The sequence below is a fragment of the Carassius gibelio genome, chromosome B4 (assembly GCF_023724105.1).
Source record: "Carassius gibelio isolate Cgi1373 ecotype wild population from Czech Republic chromosome B4, carGib1.2-hapl.c, whole genome shotgun sequence".
NCBI lineage: Eukaryota > Metazoa > Chordata > Actinopteri > Cypriniformes > Cyprinidae > Carassius > Carassius gibelio.
The window spans coordinates 16811643-16837540 of NC_068399.1; the positions used below are offsets into that span (position 1 = coordinate 16811643).

Below are 25898 nucleotides of genomic sequence, written 5' to 3' on the forward strand. Positions count from 1 at the left end.
TCCACTTCAGTTCACAGGTACAGTTCTTTAGATGTTTTAGGTTGTGTGTATGGCACAGTTTATCTGTGTTGAAGCCCAACCGTGATTAATTTAGCTGTAAGTGGTTCTAATAATCTCGATCCCCATCCTGACAGTGCAAGATGCTGGAGAATGATGTTCCCTGTGTTCCTCTTGGCTGAGATTAGAAAGAGAAAACATGTTCATCTATCTATATGATCCTTCCAATTTAAAAAAAATATATTATATACAGAATTTGCAGTGGTTTTGTACATTTAAGAACACAATTGTACTCCGTTGTAGAAAAATGAGGCACACTCAATTACACAAGACCAAGTCCCTCTATATCAGCCTCTGATGAAAGAGGGAGAGAGAGAGAGAGAGAGAGAGAGAGAGACAGATACTCAAACCTGTCAAAATGCCTCTTGATGTGAAGAACAGCCATTGGGCTGAATTCACACAGTACAGAGGACTCGTATAGCCACTGACCTGCTAGTTCTCCCTCACAAATTTTGTGAAATTCAAATTAAAAATACAAATTTGATGGCAGTGTGTTAGAAGAGCTGTGAAAGCAAACAACTTGCAATCATTAGAGCGGATGGTTGGAGAGGGTCATGACATCCTGATGTGACCTTTTGTGATGACCAGTGGCATCAAATGTGTGTGTGTTTGCACTGTGAGTGAACTAGTGTAGTCCACACACACTTATGGGTGACCTTGTGCTGTGTGTCTTCTGTTGAAATCTTCCCATAGGCTCTCAAAGCCCTGTGGTCATTTTCTCTGTAATAGCAATTCAGGAATAAAAGATAATTTCATGCACCCAGCTGGATGTTGAGAACCCCTTTGGCGATTAAACTGTAACACCGCTGATGAAATGGTGATGAGTTAAATGATGCAGATTGCATATTTCATGCCCTCGGCCCCTTGAGTTTTGAGTTTGTCATACTAATGATGCTAATACTGCATGAAGCAAAAGTTTCATAACTCTCCTTTACTTTTCTTTCTTGAACATTTAGCTCTCTGAAAATTTAGTTTGCTTCCTTTCTTGCATACAACACAAAATCATGTTCAGCAGAATGTTCATGCTGCCCTTTTAGCACGATTAATCTGAAACTTTAAGCTTTTTTTATATTAATTTATGTTTTTTTATCAAGGTCAAGGATGCATTACATTGATTGATTGAAAAGTGACTGTAAAGATTTATAAAGCAAAAAAATAAAATAAATCTGTTTCAAATTAATGTTATAATGTAATGTAATAATGTTTCAAACTAACATATTAGAATGATTTCTGAAGGATCGTGTGACACTGAAGACTGGTGTAATGAGGGGCATCATAGGAATAAATTGCATTTTAAAATATATTAAAATTGAAAACAGCTATTTTAAATTGTAATAATATTTTACAATATTACTTTTTTATTTTATTTTATAACTATTGTATTTTTTATCAAATAAATGCCTTGGTGAGCATAAGAGACTTTTGAAAAACATTATGAAATCTTACCGACCTCAAATATAAAAAGAGTTGTAATACTATTTCACAATATTACAGTTTTTTTCTTTTTTTCTTTTTTTTTGATAAAATAAATGCAGACTTTTAAAAAAATATATATCCGTGTGTGCAGAAGACTTTTTGTTGAAGCTGTGAACATTGTAGAGGTTCAGGCAATGAGGTAAATGTTGACAGAAATGTCATTTTGGTTGAACTTTTCCATTAATTTCCTTTGATTTCTTCTGGTTTTGCTTGTTTTAGGATCATTTAAGGATAAAAGGTGTTGTAAAACCCTGCAGTCGGTTTGATTTGTGCTCTGAGGCGTCTCATTTTGTAATGAACAGCAGCCCCTCCTTCTTCTGCTGAGTGTGTTCCTGTTGCCTTTTTTAGCAACAGGAACTCTATATTTGGTAATGTTGTTGTTATTGCGGTGATCCTGTTCTTGCAGCTTTGCCTCCGTTGTCATGGAGACGCCAGTTGTACTGAAGTGAGTGAAAGTGTGTGCGTGTCTGTGTGTGTGTGTGTGTGTGTGTGTGTATGTGTGTTTATGTGTGAGATGGAGGGCGATAAAGAGGAATGTTGATAAAGTGTTGCACTATGCATCAAGGTTGTTCAACACCTCAATCTGTATCTTTATCTGGATGAACAAACTGCTTACAGCACTCAGTATTATAACCGGCCTTGAAAACAGGTTATGTTTTGAATTATATTTGAATATTTCACCATAATATTGGTGCACTTTCAAATTCACATCCACACTCTCAGTGGATCAGCTAGTGTCAAAAGAGAACATAGATTTGTAAAGAACACCAGTTCTCTTATAACATTGTAAGATGACTTTATCAGTGTAAACGTAAAAGCTTCTGATTGGATCACCAGAAGCAGATATTAACACAAGGCATATACAAAGTTATAGTGTCTCAGAGATTATGCAATGTGACCAAGCGAGTGTCTTTCATATTTTGCGAATGTACAAACCCCCGTTTTAGTCAAATTTCAAGCAAGTTCTCATTACTGTGCAATTAAAGCTGCAGTCGGTAACTTTTGACGCTCTAGCGGTTAATAAACAGAACTGCTTGCGTCTTGCGGAAGAACATCGTAGCCGGAACTACTTCTCTCTGTTTATGTCTATGAAGAATCACAACGGTACTGGGTTACTCTGCCGCGGTACCCCCGAAGCAATCTAAAATAGTCTGAATATAAACACTTATTATAGGTTCACCCTAGTGATTCAGGACAAGCTAAAAACACGGTTTGGAAAATGGATTCATGGTGTACTCGCTTATTATATACATTTTTCTACATTTTGAACACAAACAAAGTTACGGACCGCAGCTCTGATTGGTTGTTTCTTACCGGGAGCGGTCAGTAACTGCAAATGGCAATAGGACCACTGGGAGGAGCCAGAGGAGCTTGATTTTTTTCACAGATTATCTGTATCATATTCTACTGTCAGGACATTATGACAGGTTTAACAAATATGTAAAAAAAATATATATTTACAAAAGTTACCTACTGCAACGTTTAATAAAATTAAATAAAATATGATTTCCATTATTGCAGTTCTTCTCCACCATTTGACTCAAAGGCTCCCTGTTGTTTTAATTTACATATTTTTTAATTAACAGAAATTGGGAATGCTGATAAATGTATTGATCATAATTTATTTTATGATTTCTGTATATTCAAGAGTCTGATTCGGTATGTTCTTCAGTAAAAATATTTTTTTATTGAGGGGGAAAATAAATATGATTTCAGTTTACATCTGATTTTTTCTTCTTTTTTGTGTTTGTGTTTTAGAATTTTTAAGATCCTTTTTTTTATAATTAAATAATTTTACGGCATATTAATAGTAGGGATACATGATAAATATCACCCAATATTTAATTTGCATCTTTTCAGTAATGCCGGTATAAATATTGTGCAATATTTATCACGCATCCCTAATTAATAGATATTTAATGATATGTATATAGAAGCATATTAATAGATTCACTACAAACATAAAATATTTTTTTACAAACATAAAAAAATATATTTAAGATATTTAATTATATTGGTAACACTTTATTTTAATAGTCCGCTTTAGAAATTCTACTAACATTAAGTCACTTTTCAACTAAATGTTAACTAGCACTCATTACAGTATTAGTGGACTGTATGCTTAATATTTTCTAACACTTTATTTTGATGGGTTTACAGTAGAACATACAACAAACTGACTACATGTCAACTTATTGTACTAACCTTAAACCTAACAGTCTGCTTAGAGAGTTAGTAGACATGTAGTTGCAAGTTAATGAGAATTAGTTGACATGTAGTTGCAAAGTTACTTATTGTTAATAGAATGTCTATCAAAATAAAGTGTAATTGTTATATTTGTAATGTATTTAATCCCATATTATGAGAGTGATGCACATTATGGTAATGAGACTCTGATTTGAACACGTCCTTGACAAGTGTCATGAGATTCCCTCTGAGATCCTCGTAGATCAACAGTCTGTGTCACTCAATGTGATTGTATTTCCCAAACCAGAGGAGCATATAAAATCAGAGCTGAATGATTCTCCGTAATTATAAATTCTCGCTCTGAGATTTTGAGCTGAATGTGATCTGCATATGCATTGACAGTACTGCATTCTTGAATGCCCCACTGGGAGGTGAAACAGCCGCATTAGTGGCATTTATTGCCCCACAATCCCAGAGCCCACTGAATAATTATCATAATTACCATCCATAAATTAGCGCACAATTTCTCACTCTGCGCTCGCTCTCGGAATAATGGGCCAGTGTAATCAAGGTATAGTATTAGTGAGCTAACGCACAGCCACACATGTGAAGCAGGTGTGCGTCCTGTTCCTCCTCTCTGATCTTCACCTCAGAGAGAGGGTGAGTGTGTGTGTGTGTGTGTGTGTGTGTGTGTGTGTGTGTGTGTGTGTGAGACTGCTGTACAACATTATTAGAGGAGACAGTGGGTGTGTTTGATGAACAGGCATGTTTTGTTTTTTAATTTAACTACAGTCAGCCATGACAGACTCATTAGGAGTTCATGGTGTGAGACAGCAAGTGTGTGAGTAACAGGTTCATTAGCAGCACTTCCTGACACCAAGGTGTGTTTGACAACAAAAATGAAAACTGCCTGAATTAGCAGATTTGGCCAAAACTGTGGCAGATGTGCAAAGTCAAACATTTGCTTAACTGTCTTCTCCACCTCTTTTCCAACAGACAAGGGAAATGAAGGGCTGCAGAGTTTCTGAAAAGTCGTTCAGATCGCACTGAAAAGCAGTATGTAAAGTATACGCAAAATCAAAAACAAGTCAAATATCTGCTTGGTGCAGTAAAATAATAGCATCAGTATTTTCAATAATTGCTGGGATGGGATATATAGACAATGCTGAACAGGACGTTCCAGAATCACAAACGATTCTTAATATTAAATGAAGATCCGCCAATGCCAGAGTGTAGTTTCGTATCGGTATCAGAGTGCATATTTTATTAAACTGTGCTAGTTTAAGCTCTCTAAGGAAATTATATTACTCCTAAATACATTTTCTTTTTAGAATATTTTGACATGAATATAGCAAAGAAAGCTGATATGTCCTCAAAACACCGCAAACCAACAGTATGCTAATACTAACACTACTAGTAATTATTTTTATTTATATTACTATATACTTTGCATAAAAAAAGAGGATTAAACCAAGAAAAAAACTGAACATAGTAAGAAATAGTTACACAAATAGGAGAGCAAAATACAAGCAGATGGAGCAAATGCAAGAAAGGTTGTTTCTCGTAGATTGCACAGACAACAATTAAACCTGCTTTCACCCTCTTTTTACTTCAGTCTTCTTAGCTTTTTCTCCAAAACCATCTTTTTCCAATTCTCTCAGATTTTCTCCTTTTGGTATTTGAGTATTCTTTTTTTCATCTGTGTTTTCAAGTGGTGCCAGATTTCTGCCAAGTGCGTGCGTGTGTGAAATTAAGTCTCTTAAATCAGAGACATTTTTCTCATGCTAATTAATTAATTTGGCATTTTGGACACCTGTGATGCAACAGGAAGTGAAGATGATGCTTATGTAAGGCTTCCTGTGGTTATACAACTGCTTGACTCTGCACATAGTCATCTCTTTTTGTTGTTTTCTCTCCCTGTCTCGCTCTGTCTCTCCCTTTCACTGAGCAGTATGTATCTCACATCCATTCCACCTCCTACTTGCAGGCTTTTTTCAAAACTTTGTTCTCTCCTGCTCTTGCAGACAAACTCTGTTGCGTATTGCATTTGATTTTTGTCGGGATGTCTTTGCAGAGATTGTTAGTAAAAGAAAGCCTCAGAATATCATACAAACTTGAGGGTGGGATCTATTGATTTGAGCCAGTAGTCATCTACTATACAGGCCATCTAGCATGTGCACAGCAAAATGCTGTCAGTCAGACAGAACCACTTAGCAACTAGCAACAAATCCACCTCATTTTTGCATTGTTTCTGTGTTTTGTATGGGCACCATCGGCCAAAAATGGGGTAATTAAGGGCCAATTCTCACAATTAATTAGCTGCTTCCTAGCATGCACATTACTAGCATATTGACTGTTTATTAGTATTAGATTAGTTTAATTAGTATTATCTTTAGATCCCTTAATCATACCTTGTATCTAAATTTAATAACTATCTTACTAACTTTTAATAAGCAGCAATTTAGCAGTTTATTGAGGCAAAAGTTTTAGTTAATAGAGAATATGCATTTCCTAATTTAAAGTGTTATTAAAAAAGGGGTTACAATGATTTTCAAGTCATTTATGAAAACCAATTTTTGTCAAATAAATAAATTAAAATTAAAATTCAATAATAAAAAAGCTTTGTTTCCTATAAATATGTTTTGCTATTAGTTTTATTGCGACCATTTTACGTAATTGTGACTCTCTCACAATAGTAACTATTTATCATAAATGCAACTTTCTTAAAATTGCAACTATTTCTCATAATTGTGAATTTATATCTCACAAATTTCTGTTTATTTGGCAGTTTTGAATTTATATCTCATAAATGTGACTTTATATCTTTTAATTGCAACTTTAGACCTCAAAATTTTGTACCTAACAATTGCCAAATAGCAATAGCCAATAGCAAGCCGCCTTTACTGCTAACTTAAATTTTATATTTTATATTGAGACTTTCTGTACCACAAAATGTGGTGCTATTATCTCTGAATTGCAGCTATTACTATTAACTACAATTAGGGTTGGGTGATTTTTTTGTGGAAAATTTGCATCGGACCATGTCTACAGTGAAACATTGCGATGGACGATGACATCAGGGAGCAAGGGAGAGTTGGGGGGTGTGCTCGAAGCGTGAATGCGTATTCAGAAAGGCACGGAAAACAAATAAAGATTGCTAACGGTTGCCTATTAAATTACTGTACCTACATTTACCTTCACTTACCGCTAAGGAGAGATGACTGTGGATGGCGAAAGATTAGCAAAATATGTGGTAAGTACTTCCGCTAACAGATTACCTACAATTGCGAATCTCGAAAGTGAAACTAAAAAGAGATTGCGCATTCAAAAGCAGTTTCAATGCCAGGAATAATAGTGGCTCCCTGATGCCCGCAATTTATATAGAGTATAATTACATAATGATATAACTGCGAGAGAAAATGTTGAAATATATATCTTCCTCCAATCTCGTACTGATTCCTTTTCCATCAACTGCAGTATCACATCTCAAATCTCACAATGTGACTTAATATCTCATAGTGTGAATTTATATATTTTAAACTTTAGCACACTTCCCTACCTAAGTTAGAAATGTGTTTCCATTGTATTTTTGTTTTAAAACAAGTTTGATCAAATTCCACCTGCCACCCTCAGTCTGCTGCTCTTAATTTTCTTTACATTTTTTGTCGTTCATTTTCACAGTCCAGAATTGTGATACTATTATTTTCTAGTGACTCCAGCAGCCAGTAATTGGTTATGTTGCACATCATTGCTTTCTACGTGGGCTACGGTGCCTCACAAAAGGCCTCCAATTTCCTCATTTTATTGAAGTGTAAATTCTACATTACAATTTAGATAGAATTGCATAAGGATCTGTTGCAGGAGACTTGGCTAATATAAAATAGGCTTATAAAAGTCTCCTCTTTAAGTGACTGATGCTAACATTACACTCTTTCCTGTCGTAGCCAAAGCAACGGACCTCGCTGTCCTCCTCCCAGGACGTCCAGAAACCCCTGCAGAACCACAGCGGTGATCCTTCGGAGGTCAGTTCATCACTCGGCTACGCCAGTTTCACCACCAGCCCCCCTGCCAGCCCTCCCATCAGCCCTGCCAACTGCTCCATCGGATCCGCCGAAGAGTACAGCGTCACTGGTACGACTGGTCCTTTCTTTAGCAATTAAATTCCTCTTTATGTCTAGAGGTCAAGATTTTTTAGATATAACCCCTTACAACAAATACAAAAGACACGATTTGAGAAAACTGCTGACATGCAGTAAGAAAATAGAGGTGTAAAAGTGTCGAGTGTCTGAGTGAAGAAATAATGGTAGCTTTGGGATGCATTTGCTTTCTGTTCACAGGGATGCCGACCCCCCTTACGTTTCTCATACAGACATGTTAATTTCAGCAGGAGGCCTCTCTCTTGATTGGCTCAGAGTGCTTGTACTAACAACAGAGTGATTCCCGCTGCTTTGAGCAGCACTACTGTAAAAGTGTGACTAAATTACTCATCAAACCACCTTTTAATGGCTTGAACGGCATTTTAAAGTGCTCCTCCGCACTGTATGAAACCGGCATTTAGAAATGTCCTCAGTCTGAGTTGTTGCACTCATAGAGGCCCGCTGCAAACACACCACCTCAGCAGATGTCAGTGTTTTGGCACGGGTGGTTTCGCTGCCAAGGCCGCCACTTCCTGCCTGTCATTTCCTCAGCATCCACCTACGGCACTGCTGGCCGAGTGGGCAGTTGATGCTGTTTCCATGGTAATGTCATTCCTGGTGCTGAGGTGGGGTAGTCATGGTGACTGACGCTGGTGTACTTCGCAGTCCGTTGAGTTGGAACTAATGCTGCACACATGCTTGTCTGGCACCCGGATCCCCTGACGCATGTATTCAGAGAAAATGGGGAAAAGTAGGAAAGAGGGAAAGAGAGAATCTAATTAGAAGGGTTACTGCTTATTCACTTTTGCCAAGTTTGCTGTTTTCAGTTTAGATACGGTCAGTAACTGTGGGGGATGTTGCAATATCTACCTTTGTTAAAAGTGTTTTTCCCCCTTTTTTACTTTCCTCGTTCAGTCAGGCAGCATCCAAAATGAACACCCACCACTTTTTAGAAAAAGTTGTAGTTGGCAAGTAAATAAAACAGCTATTTTTGAGTTGACCAGTAAAAATATACTTTAAAAAACAACCTTTTCCAGTATTAGTTTATCATGGAGGACTAAAGATGTTATTTTTCCTCCAGATGTGAAATAACTTTAGTTAAACAAATGACCTAGACTGACTCATATCTGCAGTGAGTGACAGAGTCACTTGCACTATTTGTCACTATATATATATAGTACTGTGCAAAAGTCTTAGGCCACTAGAATTTTCCCCAACAAAAAATGGTTTTAAGTCAGTTATTTCTATTTTGCTGTAGTGTGTGAGTAGGAAATATCAGTTATTTTTGCCATTAAATATAATAATCTAATAATATAATATAATAAATATTTGTTTGCACAAGGCGTCTGACAGAAGCCAGTGCTCCACACAGAGATCTGATCTCATCATCATCCAGTCTGTATGTATTATTAATTAACTTCTATTAACTTAACTAAACGAAATCAACATTTGGTGTGACCACACTATGTGTTAAAAAAAGCTTTTGTCCTGGGTGCACTTGTGCATTGTTTTCAGGTAGCTTTGCAGTTAGGTTTCTTTAAGTGTTTTGGATACATTGCCACAGTTCTTCTGGATTGAGTCTGTCTCAGTTTGTTCTGTTTCTTCATCTTATTCCAGACAGACTGATGATGGTGAGATCAGATCTCTGTATGGAGCACTGGCTGTTGTCAGACTCCTTTTGCAAACAAAAATATCACTGGATTATTACTATTAATGGCAAAAATAATGTTTGGAAATGTAAAGAAATATTTCCTACTGACACACTACAGCAAAAGATATAAATAACTGATGGTTTTAAGAAATAACTTACTAGTGGCCTAAGACTTTCCATAGAACTGTATATACATATTATTGTAAAATTCACACAATGTTGCACATTACTTTGCACAGTACTTTTAATGGCTGATAGGAAATTATTTTTTATTAAGATTTTGTATTTATTTTATTTTATTTTATTTTGCACAGTGCTTTTTATGGTAATAATTATTTATAGCAAATTCAATCCTTTTACATTTATTGCTAGGAAATAGGATATATAGATAGGAAATATGGATTTTTTTCTAGGGCTTCAAAATGATTAATTGTATATATAAATAAACACACATATTTTAAGGACAAATGTATTATGTACATTTGTTTTGTTATATGTTCATTTATGTATGTGTATTCATATATACATAATAAATATGCACAGTATTCACACATTTAGTATGTGAACATAAACTTTTATTTTGAATGTGATTAATAAAAAAAAAAAATATATACACACACACACATATATATATATATATATATATATATATATTTTTTTTTTATTGTATTGTTTTTTTATTTAATTATTTTGCACAGTGATTTCTACGGCTGGTTAGAAAGATCTATTGCTGGTAAACCCCCACCCCCCCCCCCCCCCAATTGAAAAGTGCGGCAAATGTTTATTTAGAATTTTGGTGTCAGGCTTAGCTGTCAAACTTTTCTACCATTTATTAAATTCAGCCACTCGTATAGATCCCAGTGGGTGTCATTACCTTCATCTCTGTCGCTCCCGAAAACCTCCCCACCTGTGGATGTGTCACAGGAAGACCTGGCAACCCTTTATCCAAAGCCTCATTTGGCCTGTGAGTTACACGACTCTCCCTGGCCACATTACACACCATTCCCTCTGTACACGACAAGCGATCTCTTAAAGAAGGCATACAGTGATAGATAGTGAAGGAAATGTTGCTGCAGCTTACAAAACCCTTTTGGTGCTACAGGGGAGTTTATATCTCTGTTTGTCAGGCCTCTACTGTGAAAAGGGCCTTTTCATCTCAGTTACTGCCAGTCTAACAGGGGGCTTTTCAAATGGAGGGGTCCTCTGCACTTCTCTTTGATGGCGGCTCCCTGACGGTCTGCCCTAATAAACGTGTCCTGTGTCCCACAGTCGCAGGACTTTGTAATAGTAGCGTTTCATTGGACTTGTTTCATCTGGTGACATTAAGTTCTGAGATTCTTTGCCTTGCACAGAAGCAGATTTTTGGGTTATCAACATTGAGATCTCACAGTACGTTCAGTCGATTCAGGACTTTTTAAAAATTCTGCTGGCATATGAAGACAAAAAAGGGCCATCACAGGAATCACATGTTAGCATCTCCTCTGAGAGTCCAAGACATGAATTCCAAGTACGGATACGATTGAAGTCGCGGATCACAGTCAAAATCACAATAAAGGCATTGAAGTCCTCTTTCTGCAGCTCCAGTAATAGATCTCACATTTTCATGCTTTCGTTCAACCCATTTTTTTTCATCTTCCTCCTCCTCACTATTTATTAGCTTTATAAGGTCCATTGTATTTGTTGCCTTGGCAACTAGTGTTGAGTGAGGAGCGCATTGGAGTTTCTTTGATGCCGTGCCTTCATAGGTGATGAAATGAAGTTTCTGTCATTTCCCTACAGTAGGTGCAAGAGAGATGGTGAGATAGACAGAGGCATGATGAGAGTGTGGAGAAGACAAGTTCTCATCGCTTTGGGTTACCAAAGGTGGTGTATTTTTATCCAGCTGCGCTTGGTGCAAGCGTTATTGATGTGGTGTTTTGTAACCGTGCAGAGAGATGAGTGAGATTTAGCTGCGAGATACAGTCGAGTTGTTCTATTTTTGGTCCCAGGCATGATAACCTGCATCCTTAACCCCCACCCAACTGAAAAGTTAGGCAGTGATTTCATCGGTGGTGGAAGAATTCAATAATGTAATATTTAATTTGCAGTATTGTTTATAGTACAACTGATGCATTTAGCTTTTTTTTTTTTTTACATTTATGCAGTAAATTATTATGATACAGTAACATTAATGTAGCTTCCTTGATGATTTTTTAAATGACTGCCTCAACTCTGAACTTAAGGGCTCAAAGAGATATATATATATAGACACACACACAAGTGTATCTCAAAAAAAAAAAATATTGTGAAAAATTATTATTATTATTATTATTTTTACTTAATTCAACAAAAAAAAAATTTTGCTTTCATTTTGATGATTCTCATGAAAGTCAAAAATCCAGTATCTCAAAATATTAGAATATTTCCTAAGATCAATCAAAAAATAGGATTTGCTAAACAGAAAAACTATGTTCATTTATGCAATCACTTGTTCGGGGCTCCTTTAGCACAAATGACAGCATCAGTGTGGTGTGGCATGGAAGTGATCAGCCTGTGGCACTGCTGAGGCACTATTGAGCCTTCAGCTCATCTGTATTTTTTGATCAACTTCTTCTCATCTTTCTCTTTAAAATATCCCATAGATTCCATATGGTAGTTCCCAACCACGTTCCTTGAGGCCCCCCAGCAGTCTCCACTAATGAGCTGATGACCTGAATCAGGTATGCTTGATTAAAGAGACATGCAAAATGTACAATGTTGGGGGACCTCCAGAAATGTAACTGGCCAATCAAGCACAGTCATATCATGGTCAGCAAACCACTTGGAAGTGGATTTGGCAATGTGGTCAAGTGCTATGTCCTGCTGGAAAATGAAAAGAGGCATTTCTATAAAGCTTGTCAGCAGATTGAAACATAAAGTGCTCCATAATCTATTGGTAGATGGCTGCATTGGCTTTGGAATTGAAAAATATACAAAGGAACAACACCAGCAGACTTCACGGCTGCCCAAATCATCGCTGAGTATTTTCTCATTGAATTTCAAGCAGCTTGGATTCTGTGCCTTTCCAGTCTTCCTTCAGACTCCAGACCTTGATTTCGAAATGAAATGCAAAATTAACTTTTATCTGAAAATAGGACTTTGGACCACTGATCAACAGTCCAGTTATGCACAGCTGTTTTTAACATTATTTCTTGATTTCTGAAGAATCATGTGACACTGACAACTAGAGTAATGGCTGCTAAAATTCTGCTTTTCCATCACAGGAATAAATCACATTTTAAAATATATTACAATAAAAAACATTTCATTTAAATGTTAATAATATTTCACAATATCACTGTATTTACTTGGTGAGCAAAAGAGACTTCTTCAAAAACTTTAAAATGTCTTACCAACCCAAAACTTTCGAATTGTAGTGGACAGTTAATTGGTTCCATACAAATTATACAGTATCTTAAATATTTCTTCTGTATGTTGTCAGCCCTTTTAAAAATAAATCTGATGTATTTCTTTATCATCATCATCATCATCATTATTATTATTTTTATTTATTTATTTAAAATCCTAAAACTTTAAACTTTGCCTGAATTTCCTAGTTTCAATATTAGCTCAGACTTTTAGATCACACTTTGTTTGTAATTTTCCACTAATCATCAATAAATCATGACACAAATAATAATATATACATTTTATTTAAAAATAATTATTGGTCCACTAGTCAAGAATAGATATTGCTTATATGAATTGTGTTACGGATCACTCGGAGGCTGAGGAGCAACAGAATGAGGATGTTTATTAATACAGACACAAGCAGAGGAGCAGGTAGTGATGAGTGAATATGGGGTTGGATCCGTGCAGGTTGGGTGAGGACTTCTTGGAAGGTAGGTGAGCCACACACACTCACACTGGGCAACTGGGTCTTCGGAGAATCGCTGGAGAGAGTAGAAGAGGAGTTAGTCCTTATAGTAAGCATTACAGGAATGATCTTGTCGCGAACGTGACCGGACTATGCTTGAGTGTGTGTGAGACTTTTATGGTGCTGCGGTGATGGGATCGTGAGGAGGATCAGGTGGGTGTGATTTAGAGCTCTGGTGAGGGTGTGCGTTGTGATTGTGTGAAGGTGGAACCTGGCGTGTTTGTAACAGTACCCCCCTCCCCACGGCCCGCTCCTGAGGGCCGGGGACCCAGACGACGTGGTGGGCGTCCTCTTCCCCTGGGAGCTGGTCGGTCGGGATGATTGGATTGGAAGGATTCGAGTAAGGTAGGATCCAGGATGTCGTTGCGTGGGACCCAGGAACCGTATCCTTCCAAGTCCATTAGATATTCCAGCTGACCACCACACCGTTAGGAGTCCAGGATGTCTCTGACTGTGTATGCTGCGCCGTCATCTAGGAGGAGAGGGGGGGGGGGGGGCTTCAGCTTCGCCAGGTTCTGTGGAGGGAGAGACAGAACGATGGTGAGGTTTTAGGAGTGACACATGGAATGTAGGGTGAATCCGGTATTCAGGGGGAAGCTGGAGATTATAAGTGACCGGATTGATCTGCAGGATGATGGTGAATGGGCCAATGAATCTGGGACTGAGCTTGCGGCAGGGTAGACGCAGGCGGATGTCCTGGGTAGACAGCCAGACCTTCTGACCGGGTTGATAGTTAGGGGCCTCAGGCTGTCGTCCTGCGTCTGCGAAGTGCCCAGTGGTGTGCCCCGTCCCAGACCCTCTCGCTCTCCCCGAACCCGTAGTCGATGGCGGGGACATCCGAGGGTTCACCTGACCAGGGGAATAGAGGTGGTTGGTAGCAGAGTACGCACTGGAAAGGAGTGAGTCCGGTGGTTGGTTGGCGGAGGGAGTTCTGTGCATACTCGGCCCACCCCAGGAATTGGTTCCAGGAGTTCTGGTGGCTGTGACAGAACGTATGGAGGAAGCGTCCGATCTCCTGGACCTTCCTTTCTATCTGCCCGTTCGATTGAGGATGATATCCGGAAGACAGGCTGATGGCTACACCTTGGAGGGAATGGAAGGCTTTCCATACCCGGGAGATGAACTGGGGGCCTCGGTCCAATACGAAATCTTCTGGAATGCCGAAGTACCTGAAGACATGGTTGAACAGTAATTCAGTAGGCCCTTTAGAGGAAGAAGACGACAGGATTTAGAAAATCTATCCACAATGACTAGAATACAGGTATTGTTATCAGAAGGCGGGAGATCTGTAATTAAATTCACCCCTAGGTGTGACCACGGGCGATTAGGAACGGGCAGTGGATGGAGCTTGCCAGATGGTAGATGGCGAGGGCTTTTGGACATGGCGCAGCTGGTACATCCACTCACGTACCTCTTGACATCCGAGGCCATGTTGGGCCACTAGAAACGTTCCTTCAGCAACGAGAGGGTTTCATTGACCCCCGGGTGACCAGTGCTAAGTGACTTATGAGTGGAGTGGATGAGTGGGGTGCGCCGTGTCCTGGGGTGTTAGTAGGAGGCTCGGTTGGAGGAAGAGTTTCAGAAGACCAGGTAATGGGAGAGACAATGATATTTCTCTTTGAAAGAGTAGCATCTGGATAGGGCATCAGCCTTTACGTTTTTCACCCCTGGGCGAGATGGTGATTGGAAGCGGGTGAAGAATAACGCCTAGCGGGCCTGTCTGGGATTGAGTCTCTTGGCTACTCGAAGCTACTCTAGGTTCTTATGGTCTAGCCAATGCCTCCATTCCTCCAGAGCTAGTTTGATGGCCAGCAGTTCCCGATTTCCTATGTCGTAATTTACCTCCGCCGGGTTGAGTTTCCGGGAGAAGAAGGTGCATGGATGTAGGCGGCTGGGATTCCCCTGCTGCTGAGACAGGACCACTCCCACTCCGGTGGTTGAGGCGTCCACTTCTACCACAAAGGGCTTATCAGGATGGACCAGGAGTGGGGCGGTCGTAATGGCCTCTTTCAGGGTTTGGAAGACTTCTGTGGCGGAAGGAGTCCAGGAGAGAGACTTAGGTTTCTGGCGGAGGAGACTGGTAAGAGGACTGGTGATGGTACTGAAGTTGCGTATAAACCTTCTGTAGAAATTGGCAAAACCAAGGAACCGCTGCAATTCTTTGATGGAGGTTGGAATGGGCCAATTTTTGACTGCGCTCACCTTCCCCTGAGGGCACTGAGGGCTGATGTAAGGAATATTTTTCAGCCTTGAGGTAGAGCTGGTAGTCCCTCAGGTGTTGCAGGACCTCCGCAACATGGCGTTGATGTTCTGCCAGGCTCCGGGAGTAGATGAGGATATCATCGATATATACCAAGACGGACTTGTGGAGGAAATCCCGGAGCACCTCATGGATGAAATCCTGGAATACGGAGGGAGCGTTAACAAGTCCATACGGCATGATGCAATATTCGTAGTGACCAGTAAGGGTGATGAAGGCGCTCTTCCACTCGTCCCCCTCACGTATCTGGATGAGGTTGTAAGCACTGCGGAGGTGCAACTTGGTAAACACAGTGGCACCACGGAGATGTTCCAAGGCAGCAGGGACGAGGGGAAGTGGGTAACGAAATTTCACAGTGATGTTATTAAGAGCTCGGGGAACTGTGAACTGGGTCTTCGGAGAATCGCTGGAGAGAGTAGAAAAGGAGTTAGTCCTTATAGTAAGCAAACAGGAATGATCTTGTCGCGAACGTGACCGGACAATGCTTTAGTGCGTGTGTGTGACTTTTATGGTGCTGTGGTGATGGGATCGTGATGAGGATCAGGTGGGTGTGATTTAGAACTCCGGTGAGGGTGTGCGTTTTGATTGTGTGGAGGTGGAACCTGGCGTGTTTGTAACAAGTTGATTGTCTCTCTTAATTGAAAGGTGTCCTATCTTTTTCTGTACTCCCTCATAGAGTTCTTCAAATGTCTAAGAACTATAAATTGACCTGATGGTGGACCACTTATGCTCGTCACCGTATTAATGGAGTGTTTTGGTATTTGCCCATGAACTCATGCAAGCATTATTGTTCGCTCTACTCGTGTTTATGATTCCGTGTGCTAACGTGGCTCTGTGACATAATTAAACACCATCATTCCATTAAAGAGAGTTTGATTAGAGGGTCTGTGTGTGTGTGTGTGTGTGTGTGTGTGTGTGTTCCCTGTAGTGCAGCCACCCACAGAGATTCAAAGATTACAGTTCTGTGTGTTGAGTGGTTAGATAAAAATTGATGTTTTTATTGTCCACCCATAAACACACACGCAAATATATTTGCAATTACAATTGCAATACACACACGCGCACAGACACACACACACACACACATATTATCTGAAAGGGTGTAGTGTCTAATGTAACACCAATCTCACATCACTCTTCTGACAGCATGCAGACCCCACAGCACTTGTCGATTCTGGTTGCCTGGGAGATCTGCAGTTTGAGACAAATGGTAAAGCTACAGCGAATTCAATATTTCATAATTGTTTATGATTCCTGTGGGCCTATATAGAGAGATACATGGCAATTCTGTATAAGAAAGGGTATATTGAATAGTATATGGTGCCATGCCGCCCATGAGAACTGAGAGACTGAGACTCATAGACAGGTCTGATATTGTTCTGTGGCTTTTAATACCTGAGAGTGAGTCAAAGACGAACAGCTCAGAAAATGAAATAAGATTGTACCAGACGTGATGCTGAACCCTTGCCTGTGAACATAACCTAACTTACCCCTGCTGATGTTGCGTTCTCGCTCATAAACGCCTGCTTTATGACTGTCTGTAGGCTACACAAGCTCATTTTTGCGCAAATTTATGTTAATGTCACTATGTAAGTTTTTGGGCTATTGGAATTTTACACCGAATGCTTGAGTTGAGATGTTTGATAGCATCACTATTACTATTGCTCATACTAGTGTTAGTGATATGAACAAACCTCAAATTGTAAGTACACTTCAGTATATTGAGGAAAGGATCGTTTTGACACTTCATAGAGATTGATTTTGTGGTTGGTTGTGATTGTGTTTTTTATTGTCCCAAATCAAAAGAGCCCAATGGCCCTGTGATTTTCAAGTCTCTATATGTCCCTCCTTCAGTGTAAAATTTTTTTTATGATCTGTAGGTGAAAATCACAAATCTGATCATATTTTTTTTTGTTCAGCACTCAGAATATTTTTCTCTGCACTATTGGAATATAACAGTCATATATGTATTATTAAATGTAAAAAGCATTGGGTACAGATACATTTTTCTCTCTTTCTTTTTTTCTCTCTCTCTCTGTGAGCTGCTGTAGGTCTGGCTGGATCTCCGGCCCTATTTTTGGCAGGAAATGGGTGCAGTTCAATACGGCGCAGTAAACATTTGTTAACAAGCAATTAAACATGTGGCCTTTAATCCACTGGAAAAGACAGCTATCAGCTCAGTGTGTGTGTGTGTGTGTGTGTGTGTGTGTGTGTGTGTGTGTTTCTAAGAGGCTCAGCCTATTCTGCTCTTTTTCAACTGTTCTCCATCAGTACCTCCTTCTGCGTCTACAACCCCACCCTGATTATGAATAGACAGAGAACTTCAACACACGGTGTTCACTTATGTCAGTTCACAAATACATACAGTACGTGCAGAATACTCATCTATCAGTTTCTCTCCAAAGCTGTGACATGACAAGACATGACAGTGTGATCGAGTGTGTGCACAGATGAGCGTGTGTGAGTGTGTGTGCACACAGAAACATCACTGAAATGCTGTGTGGTGCAACAGTGACCCTATCAGATCTTTGAGAATGAAAAACTACATGTAAAAAAGGTGTGAGAGTGTGACCTTCGAGGTAGGATTCTCATTCCTCACAACATCCTTCTCCGGGAAAGTTTTGCTGGCTGTTTTACTGCTTCATACCCATCCTGCAAAGGTAAGAATGAGTAGAGCTTTTTTAGATGGAGGTAGGTGGTGTAGCTGTATTGCAGTATGTAGTATTTTTAACCATGGATGGTTCTCCATGGAAATGTTTAATGGAGGGAGGGAAGATTCACAACTTTTTTAAAGAATATCCACTCTTTTTAATTTAACCCCTGTCGGGCTTCAGATTTGCTCTTCACTGGTGTCCAGCATGCACTGCAGCTTCTGTTATATCACTCACTCTGGCTGATGTTTCCCTCCCTGCTGTTTACTGCATGTTCTGGAGGAGCTTTTCGCACTAGTGAGTCAGAAATACAGCAGTGTAAGCCCATCATCTTGACAAGACCCCGTAATTTGCTCTTAGACCCCAGCGGTCTAGTCACCTGAACTCAAACTTAGCTCCTCATTTACTTTGCCTTCAAAACAGCAAGTGGTCCATATATGACTTAAGCTCTATATTCTGAAAATCTCTCTCAAATCTCATTTGGGTTTAAGTATGTTAAATAGGATGTATCATTCTGGTTCGAGTCACTCTGGATGTATCAAGTTTAAATATGTGCAAGTGCAAATGAGAGTTAACCTTGTAGAGCCTGACATGAAATAATAGTCCTTTTTATTGTTTATTTTTATTTATTTTTGCATTTAAACGACAATTTGCATGCATGTTGTCATATTTGATACATTAGTCTTTTAAGGCACTTATAGTATGATATAGGAGAATATGGAGCGCATACCTTAATAATAATCAATGCCTTAATATTGACCCCATAACTTCAAAGCCCAAAACTGCGAAAAGATATTTGCTGATATGTACATGCCAAAAATTAATGTGAATAAATGATATCTGAATCTTTAACAGTATAGTAGTCTATTTACACAAAACTGCATATAAATATCAGTTGTCACTCCATATTTCCCAATAATATTTCTTAGTAAGATAATATTTAATATATTAAGCCACACCCAGAGGCAGGCCACTGAACACTGAGCTCTGTACTTTTTATTTTGGTCGGGTAATGACAATGATAATTGAGAGATGTATAAATAAATGTTTCTCCTGTTGTATCATATGTGATACTGTTTTTAATTATTTTTAATAAAAAAATAATAATGTATGGATCCTGAATTAAATCTATAACAGTCTTCAGCAAATTTCTAATAACAGGAAATCTGTATTTAATATGATACAGTAGGCTCTATAGTATTAAGATATGTAGTAAAAGAGTAATTTTCAGTCTTTAATAATACTTCTTTTGTAGTTTGAAACGTAATAAATGGATTCATTTTATTTTTTTGTTCAGAAATCCTTTTAAACCTGAGAAATTGGCCACCGCTGTTATTCAATTGCTTTTTGCAGCTATTCTCTGCATGTTTTGTTGAATACATGGCCTGTCAGTCCATCAAATTAAACAGGATAGATTGTTTTTTATCAGGGCATGATCTCTGCCCCACTGTTTTCGCCTCAAAGCTCGAGCTTCTCATATGTGTCTTCATAAATTACGACAAGTAACCCAAGCGATCTAATTATGCGGGAAGAGTTCAGAAACTGTGCTGCGGGATAGATTTCCTCCCGCTGACCCCGGGAACAGCCTTTTGTACCCTGTGTGAGCTTTTGATGCACCCTCTGCTGTGCTCAGATAAGACTTGAGCACTTCTGCTGAGATCTCTCTGATTCTTTGCCCTGTGGGTCAGTTCAGATGGCTCCGCAGTCAATCTGCACTAGATCGCTTTCTTTCTTTCTGTCTGTCTTCTTGCTTCCTCTGTTTCCTCTTTCCCTTCTGAAGACCAACAGCTTTGAGCCCATGATTTTAGGAAGCCACTGTGCTGTTTCCATGACTACCGGATGTCACCTGTTGCGGTTGCAGACATAGATCTCACCTGAGAGGTATTTGGAAAAAGCAACAGATATTAGACACTATAAGGGGGACACACTAAAATACATCAATGCAAATTTTGTTTCATTTAATTCTGTTTTAAACTATAGAGATAATGTAGTTTTTGTTTTATTTAATTTTACTTCATTTAATTTCGTGTTTTTATTTTATTTGTATTTTTGTTTTATTATGAAATCTCCAATCTCAGAAATCAAAGCACTTCAGACATTTTCAAAAATAACTGCGCAGATTAAATTTCCCAGAAAACGTTAAAACCCACACACACAAAACAATCTCTTTCCCCGATACCTCTCGTAGTTTGGTGACACATCTCTCTCAGTAATGGCAAAGATCTCGGAGCACTCACACCTTTATATTACCCATAAATTGTACATTTTATTTGATCTGTTTCCCAGAAACTGAAGTGAACTTTCCACTATGGCTGTGTAGGTGTGTTGAGTGGTTTCTATACTGTAGATGGTTATCCACTACTGCCTTGCTGTGAGTCTGGTTAATACCCTAATTTTTTCTTTAACATGCAACTTCACTGTATGCTTTTTTTTAAGTCTTTAATTTGAATCAAACACAGTTTGTTCTTAAACTACTTACACTGATATAACACCTAATTCAGATTTAGAATTTTGAGACTGTCTGCATCAAATTGTTGTTTTGGGAGGCTCATTTGCATATTTTTTATGGGGTAAAGAGGGCGGAGGAGGTTTTAATGGAAAAATAGTGGAAATGAGATTGGAACAGTCGATGCCATGACACTTTTTTCTAATGTAAACACAGTGTCTGTAGACAAATGAATAGAGTCAATCTACCATTTTTTTCTTTTGATCCTTTTCAGTGTGAGTTTTTTCTGTAGTGGTGGACGGTCAAGGCCGCTCTGTGTTTTGTCTGAGATGCCAGTGACCTTTACTCGTGTTATGATAGCTCATGTTGTTTCTGTCTCTCTCTCAATGGATGAAATCATCATGACGTTTAACTTACGGTCCTTTCACTCTATATAATCAAAACTGGCACGAGCCCTTTTGTAAAACACTATCCTCTCTTTTCAGGGTCTTAAGCAAATCTGAGACTTTAAAGGATTGTTTCAGTCATCATTTAATCAACCTCATATCGCTCCAAACCCGTATGACTTTCTTTCTTCCATGGGACATAAAAGAAGACATTTAAAAAAATTAACCAGTCACTCTTTTCCATGCTATCATGGAACTGGAGTTATCTAGCTTCAAGTGTCCATAAAAGTGAATAGTGAGTGAATGATTCCAAAATTCGTATTTTTTGGGGCAGTTATGAGGCAGCATTGAGCTCTGATGTCTCCCACCGAGTGTTATAGATATTGATATCCTGTTTAGCGTCGAGTCTCTCTATGTTCAGTAAATCTGACTGCTGGAGTCCAATCTGGTGTACACATCAAAAACCGTTTAAGCATTGCATGTGTTCCACAGTCCACACCGGTATTTATCACTCGGAGCGCTGCCTTTTCACTTGATATGAGATAGGCAATGTAGTACATTTGAATGTGGTCCTGCAATTTATATTACATTCCACGAGTGTGTTGCTTTATAGGCGCATGTTTTAATGAGGTTTAAAACACTTGTTCAGAGCCTGTTTTGAGGATGTGTGGAGTTAGGGTGAGACCAGAAATGCATTTTGAGAGCTGTTTTAGTTATTCATCAAAGCTGAATTTGCTCTTTCCATTTAGTCTTGTTTATTTGTGCTATGAGCTTTATGCAAGATCAACGCTTTTTTGATGCAAAATAAAAATAGCAGCTTTCTCTGTGTTCCTTTCAGATTCCTCAATTCTGGTGGTTATTTTGGCCTTTAGCAGAGCGTTCTGTTCAGTTGATTATTCTGCGTTATGTGCAAAGAGATAAAAGGCAACTCGTGTGACTGTCTGGACAGGATCAAAGCTGGATGTACCAATATATGTGTGTGTGTGTGGGTGTGTGTGTGTGTCTGTGTGTGTGTGTGTGTCTGTGTGTGTGTGTGTGTGTGTGCGCGCACACACATGCAATGCTTTGATTATTACAGTTATGGTTAGACCAGAGGAATGCTTTGATTATTACAGTTATGGTTAGACCAGAGGAATTTATATTTGTAGAAGAAGTACCTTGCTATGTAATTCTACACTTCCACTGACAAAATCATGGTAATTTTAGCATAATTTTGGTTAATTTAAAATACTTTTGAATATCAATTAGACAAATAAACAATATTACATTATGTAAATCAAAATGATTTAACTCAAAATTCCCCAAAAATGGCAGATTTCACAGTGCCCTAGTTATATGTGCTAATAAGCATGACCTATTACTGTTGCTCATACTTAAAGGTTAGGGCATTCACACAGACTGTGCTGTATTCAGATGCATAACATGTCCAGCATATTTTGTTCTACAGATATAAATGATACCTCAAGTTCTATGACTTATTAAGGGTAGGTGTGCTATTACTTTTATAAATTTACAGTTTAATTAACAGTTTTTATCCTAATGGACATTAAAACCATCTGTTTGATCCACTTGCAAAGACCATTCATATTTTCTTCTGTTTCTAAGTATCTAAATATCTAGCAATAATTGTTATTTTTTTACTTTTTTTAAAGAGAAAACAACCTCAAAAACCTCATATGCTCATGACTGCATAGAATATTTTTTTTTTCTGAGAAACAGGAAGAACACCTTCATCTTGATGAATGCAGACGCCCCAACTGGAATTCAAAATTCATAGCCTAATAATAAATATAGACAACGCTCATCTTATTCAAGACCTGAATAAACCCAGTGACCTCGGTGAATCGACATCTGTCCTCAGTTACACTACAGATCACACGCTGCCTGAGGACAGATGCTTTTAAGAGCTCTTTAGTGAAGGGGTCTTGGGCTTCTTTTACATAGGGCAGTGCAAGAGACAATTCTTGGTGGGCCGTGGGGAACAAGAGGAGGACAAGAAAAGGGTTTCTCTCACCCCAATGAACAGATTGGCTTGCCCCTAGCCTCAGGCGTTCATTTGAGGCTTGTCTCAACACAGCTAGTCAACCGAATGACATATATACATATATTTATATATACAACAGAGCCCCCTTATAGTTTCTGGAGTACAGAGCGAGGACAAATTTGTGTCCTTTTTGTGTAAAGGGGGACACTCCAGACACTCAAAGAGACTCAAAGTGGTTCTACTGGGTTCGTCATGTTGTAGATGGTTTGTTTATACTGTTATTCATGTGTGTGAATTTGATTTTACTGATTCCAACACCTCTTTTTTTCGCCTTGCAGATGAGGCAGCGCACCAGAAGGAGTGCATAGAGCGAGACGACCGGAGAAATAGCCACGTTCCCGAGCAGTTCGCCGGCCTCCTCCACGGCTCGTCTCCTGCCTGTGAATCCCCTGACAACCCTTATCAACTCTACGGAAAAGTGCGAAAGTTCAGTGTTCCTGAGCCTCCGCTCCGGCACGGGAATTTTCTCAGAGCTCCGGAGTACTCGCCCCCATTTCCTCGCACCGGCAACGAGGTGTCTGCCCTGAAGACCCAGAAAGAACCAAAACCGCAGATAGTCTACAGGACGATTTTTCACACCCGGGTCAACCAGGGCCCGGTAACTCTCACTGAATCAGGCAACAAGAGCACCGGGGTGCATGTGAGCAACGGGGAGGTCCGGAGCAAAAGCACAGGCAGCTCTAGCCCAGCAAGCAGCAATACCGGCTACGAGGAAAGAGCCTGCACTCTTGGGAGGATGAGGTCCATGCCTAAAAATGTTTTGGACCTTCAGCTGTCCAGAAATTTCTCCAAATCAGACTCGAACTTGGTGGCCGTGTCTCCTATCGAGGAGGAGCAGTGGAGTGCCAGGGGGCAGAACAGCCCCGGTAAAAGCAGCCCCAACAGACTAGAGAGAACCCCCTCCTTTACAGCAGAGTGGGAAGAGGTAATAACGTTTTAATTACCAGCTAATTGCAGAATCATTTCCACTTAATTAATTCACTTAGCTTGAAGTAACCAAGCTGACTGCTCGGCGAATGTTTTTGATGTGTGATGCAAAATCATGCCCTTTCACCAGGAAGCCTAAATTATTCAACAATGTTGTCATGGCAGCTAAATGATTTTTAATGTGTTTCTTTATTATACTAAATATGTGTAATGATAGGCCCGGGACACGATTTTCTCTTCTGTTTTGCTCTGACGGTGATCTGTTTTTCACTAGGGCAGCTTTTATCCAAGGTAATGTACTGTAGCATATAAAAAGTCAAGCAATCAGTTAATTAATGGAGGAAGTGCCTTTGAATAATGACATCCTAATTATACTGAATGTACTGATAAAGCAAAACAAAAACATGTCTAGGTCATAATTAAAATAATAGATAAGAAGCTATTGTCTGCAAAAAAAGAAAACAGTATTAATAATTTATTTTCATTACAATTAAGCACATTTAAGCCAAAATTCTCATTATCGTAATGTGTCTAGACTTAACTTTTTTTATATAAAGAATTTGTTTGTTTTTTGATTGTCATTTGATTTAACATCATAAAAATATTTTGATAAATGGTTTTCAAATTATAGTTTAATTACAAATCCTGTTCTATTATTTTTGTCCTAATTATATATATATAATATTTTTTTTTTTTTTTTTACGGTAGTGAGAGATTTTTGTGATGTTTTTGATAATGTGCTTAATTGACTCTTCACAAAGACCCCTTCATTACTGCAATGTCTGTCAAGCCTTGCCGCTCTCACGCCACACATCCTGTTCTCACCTAATGAAAAATACATCATAGAGAAAAGAGGCATCTGACAACACACCGAAAGACAAGACAGAGTTTTATACTTTAGGTATAAAACAGTCATGGCTTTAAAATTGTCTTCTTTTTTTTTAATTCAATCAATAAATACCATTTTATGGCTCTTTAATGTGTAATGCCTTAGTTCAATCAGCATGTCAACCGATCCTCTCTTCCTCTTTACTAGTTATAGCATGAAATAAACATGAATGAACATCAGAAGGTATCTTGTTTCAACCATGGAAAGACGTCAATACACATCATTTTTCAAGTTCAAATTTTACTCTCCTGTCTGGTTTGATTGTCAGACAAAAATGGCAGATTCTGCGTTATGATTGGTCAGATCACCTGTCAATCAAACTCCCTCTAAGCGTAAAGTATCAATAAAATAACATAAAAAATATGACCCGGACTTTTTAGGCAGGTGTCTTGAGAGATTTATGTTATAGCTACATTTCATTAGCGATCAAAATGAACAAAGCACAGATGATAAAAGAGATTTTGTCCGTCTCAGATTTCCTCCTCCTCTCTGAATTCTTCTTTAAAAGTGAACTCTCTTTCAGGTCAGTGCTTCTGTTTAGACACACAGAGGCTTCCCGCTTCATATGACGACTAAATCTCCAAACTAAGTAAATGTAATGTGTCACAGCATTTTCTTTCCCAGCCTCACCCAGCTGTCAGGATCTTCAGAAGAGAACATTTATTAGAAATAACTGATCAAAGAGGAGAGGGGAGAGTTCTGCATCCGGCTTTCTCTTTGGAGTAAAAACACGGCCCGCTGGGAGACAGAGAAGGGCTGTCCTTTGAACGCAGGTGTTCAGCTTTACGGATGTGAAACGACACTTTCTTCGCTCTGAACATCACTGTCATTTTAATGAGGAGACATTCATCAAAAAAACCCTCTCCCAGCTCTCTCCGAACTGACACGTTCTC

The 25898-nt window shown here is 38.9% G+C and overlaps 1 protein-coding gene across 5 annotated transcripts in view; it reads left to right on the forward strand.

Moving 5' to 3' along the window:
• Positions 1 to 25898, forward strand: part of LOC127956450 (ankyrin repeat and sterile alpha motif domain-containing protein 1B) — a 163282-nt gene that overhangs the window by 88473 nt on the left and 48911 nt on the right. For all 5 annotated transcript variants that reach the window (XM_052554344.1, XM_052554346.1, XM_052554347.1 and 2 more), the window contains 2 exons: positions 7665 to 7851; positions 23468 to 24114. In XM_052554344.1, coding sequence (XP_052410304.1) covers positions 7665 to 7851; positions 23468 to 24114 — 834 coding nt within the window. The remainder of the gene's footprint in view (positions 1 to 7664; positions 7852 to 23467; positions 24115 to 25898) is intronic.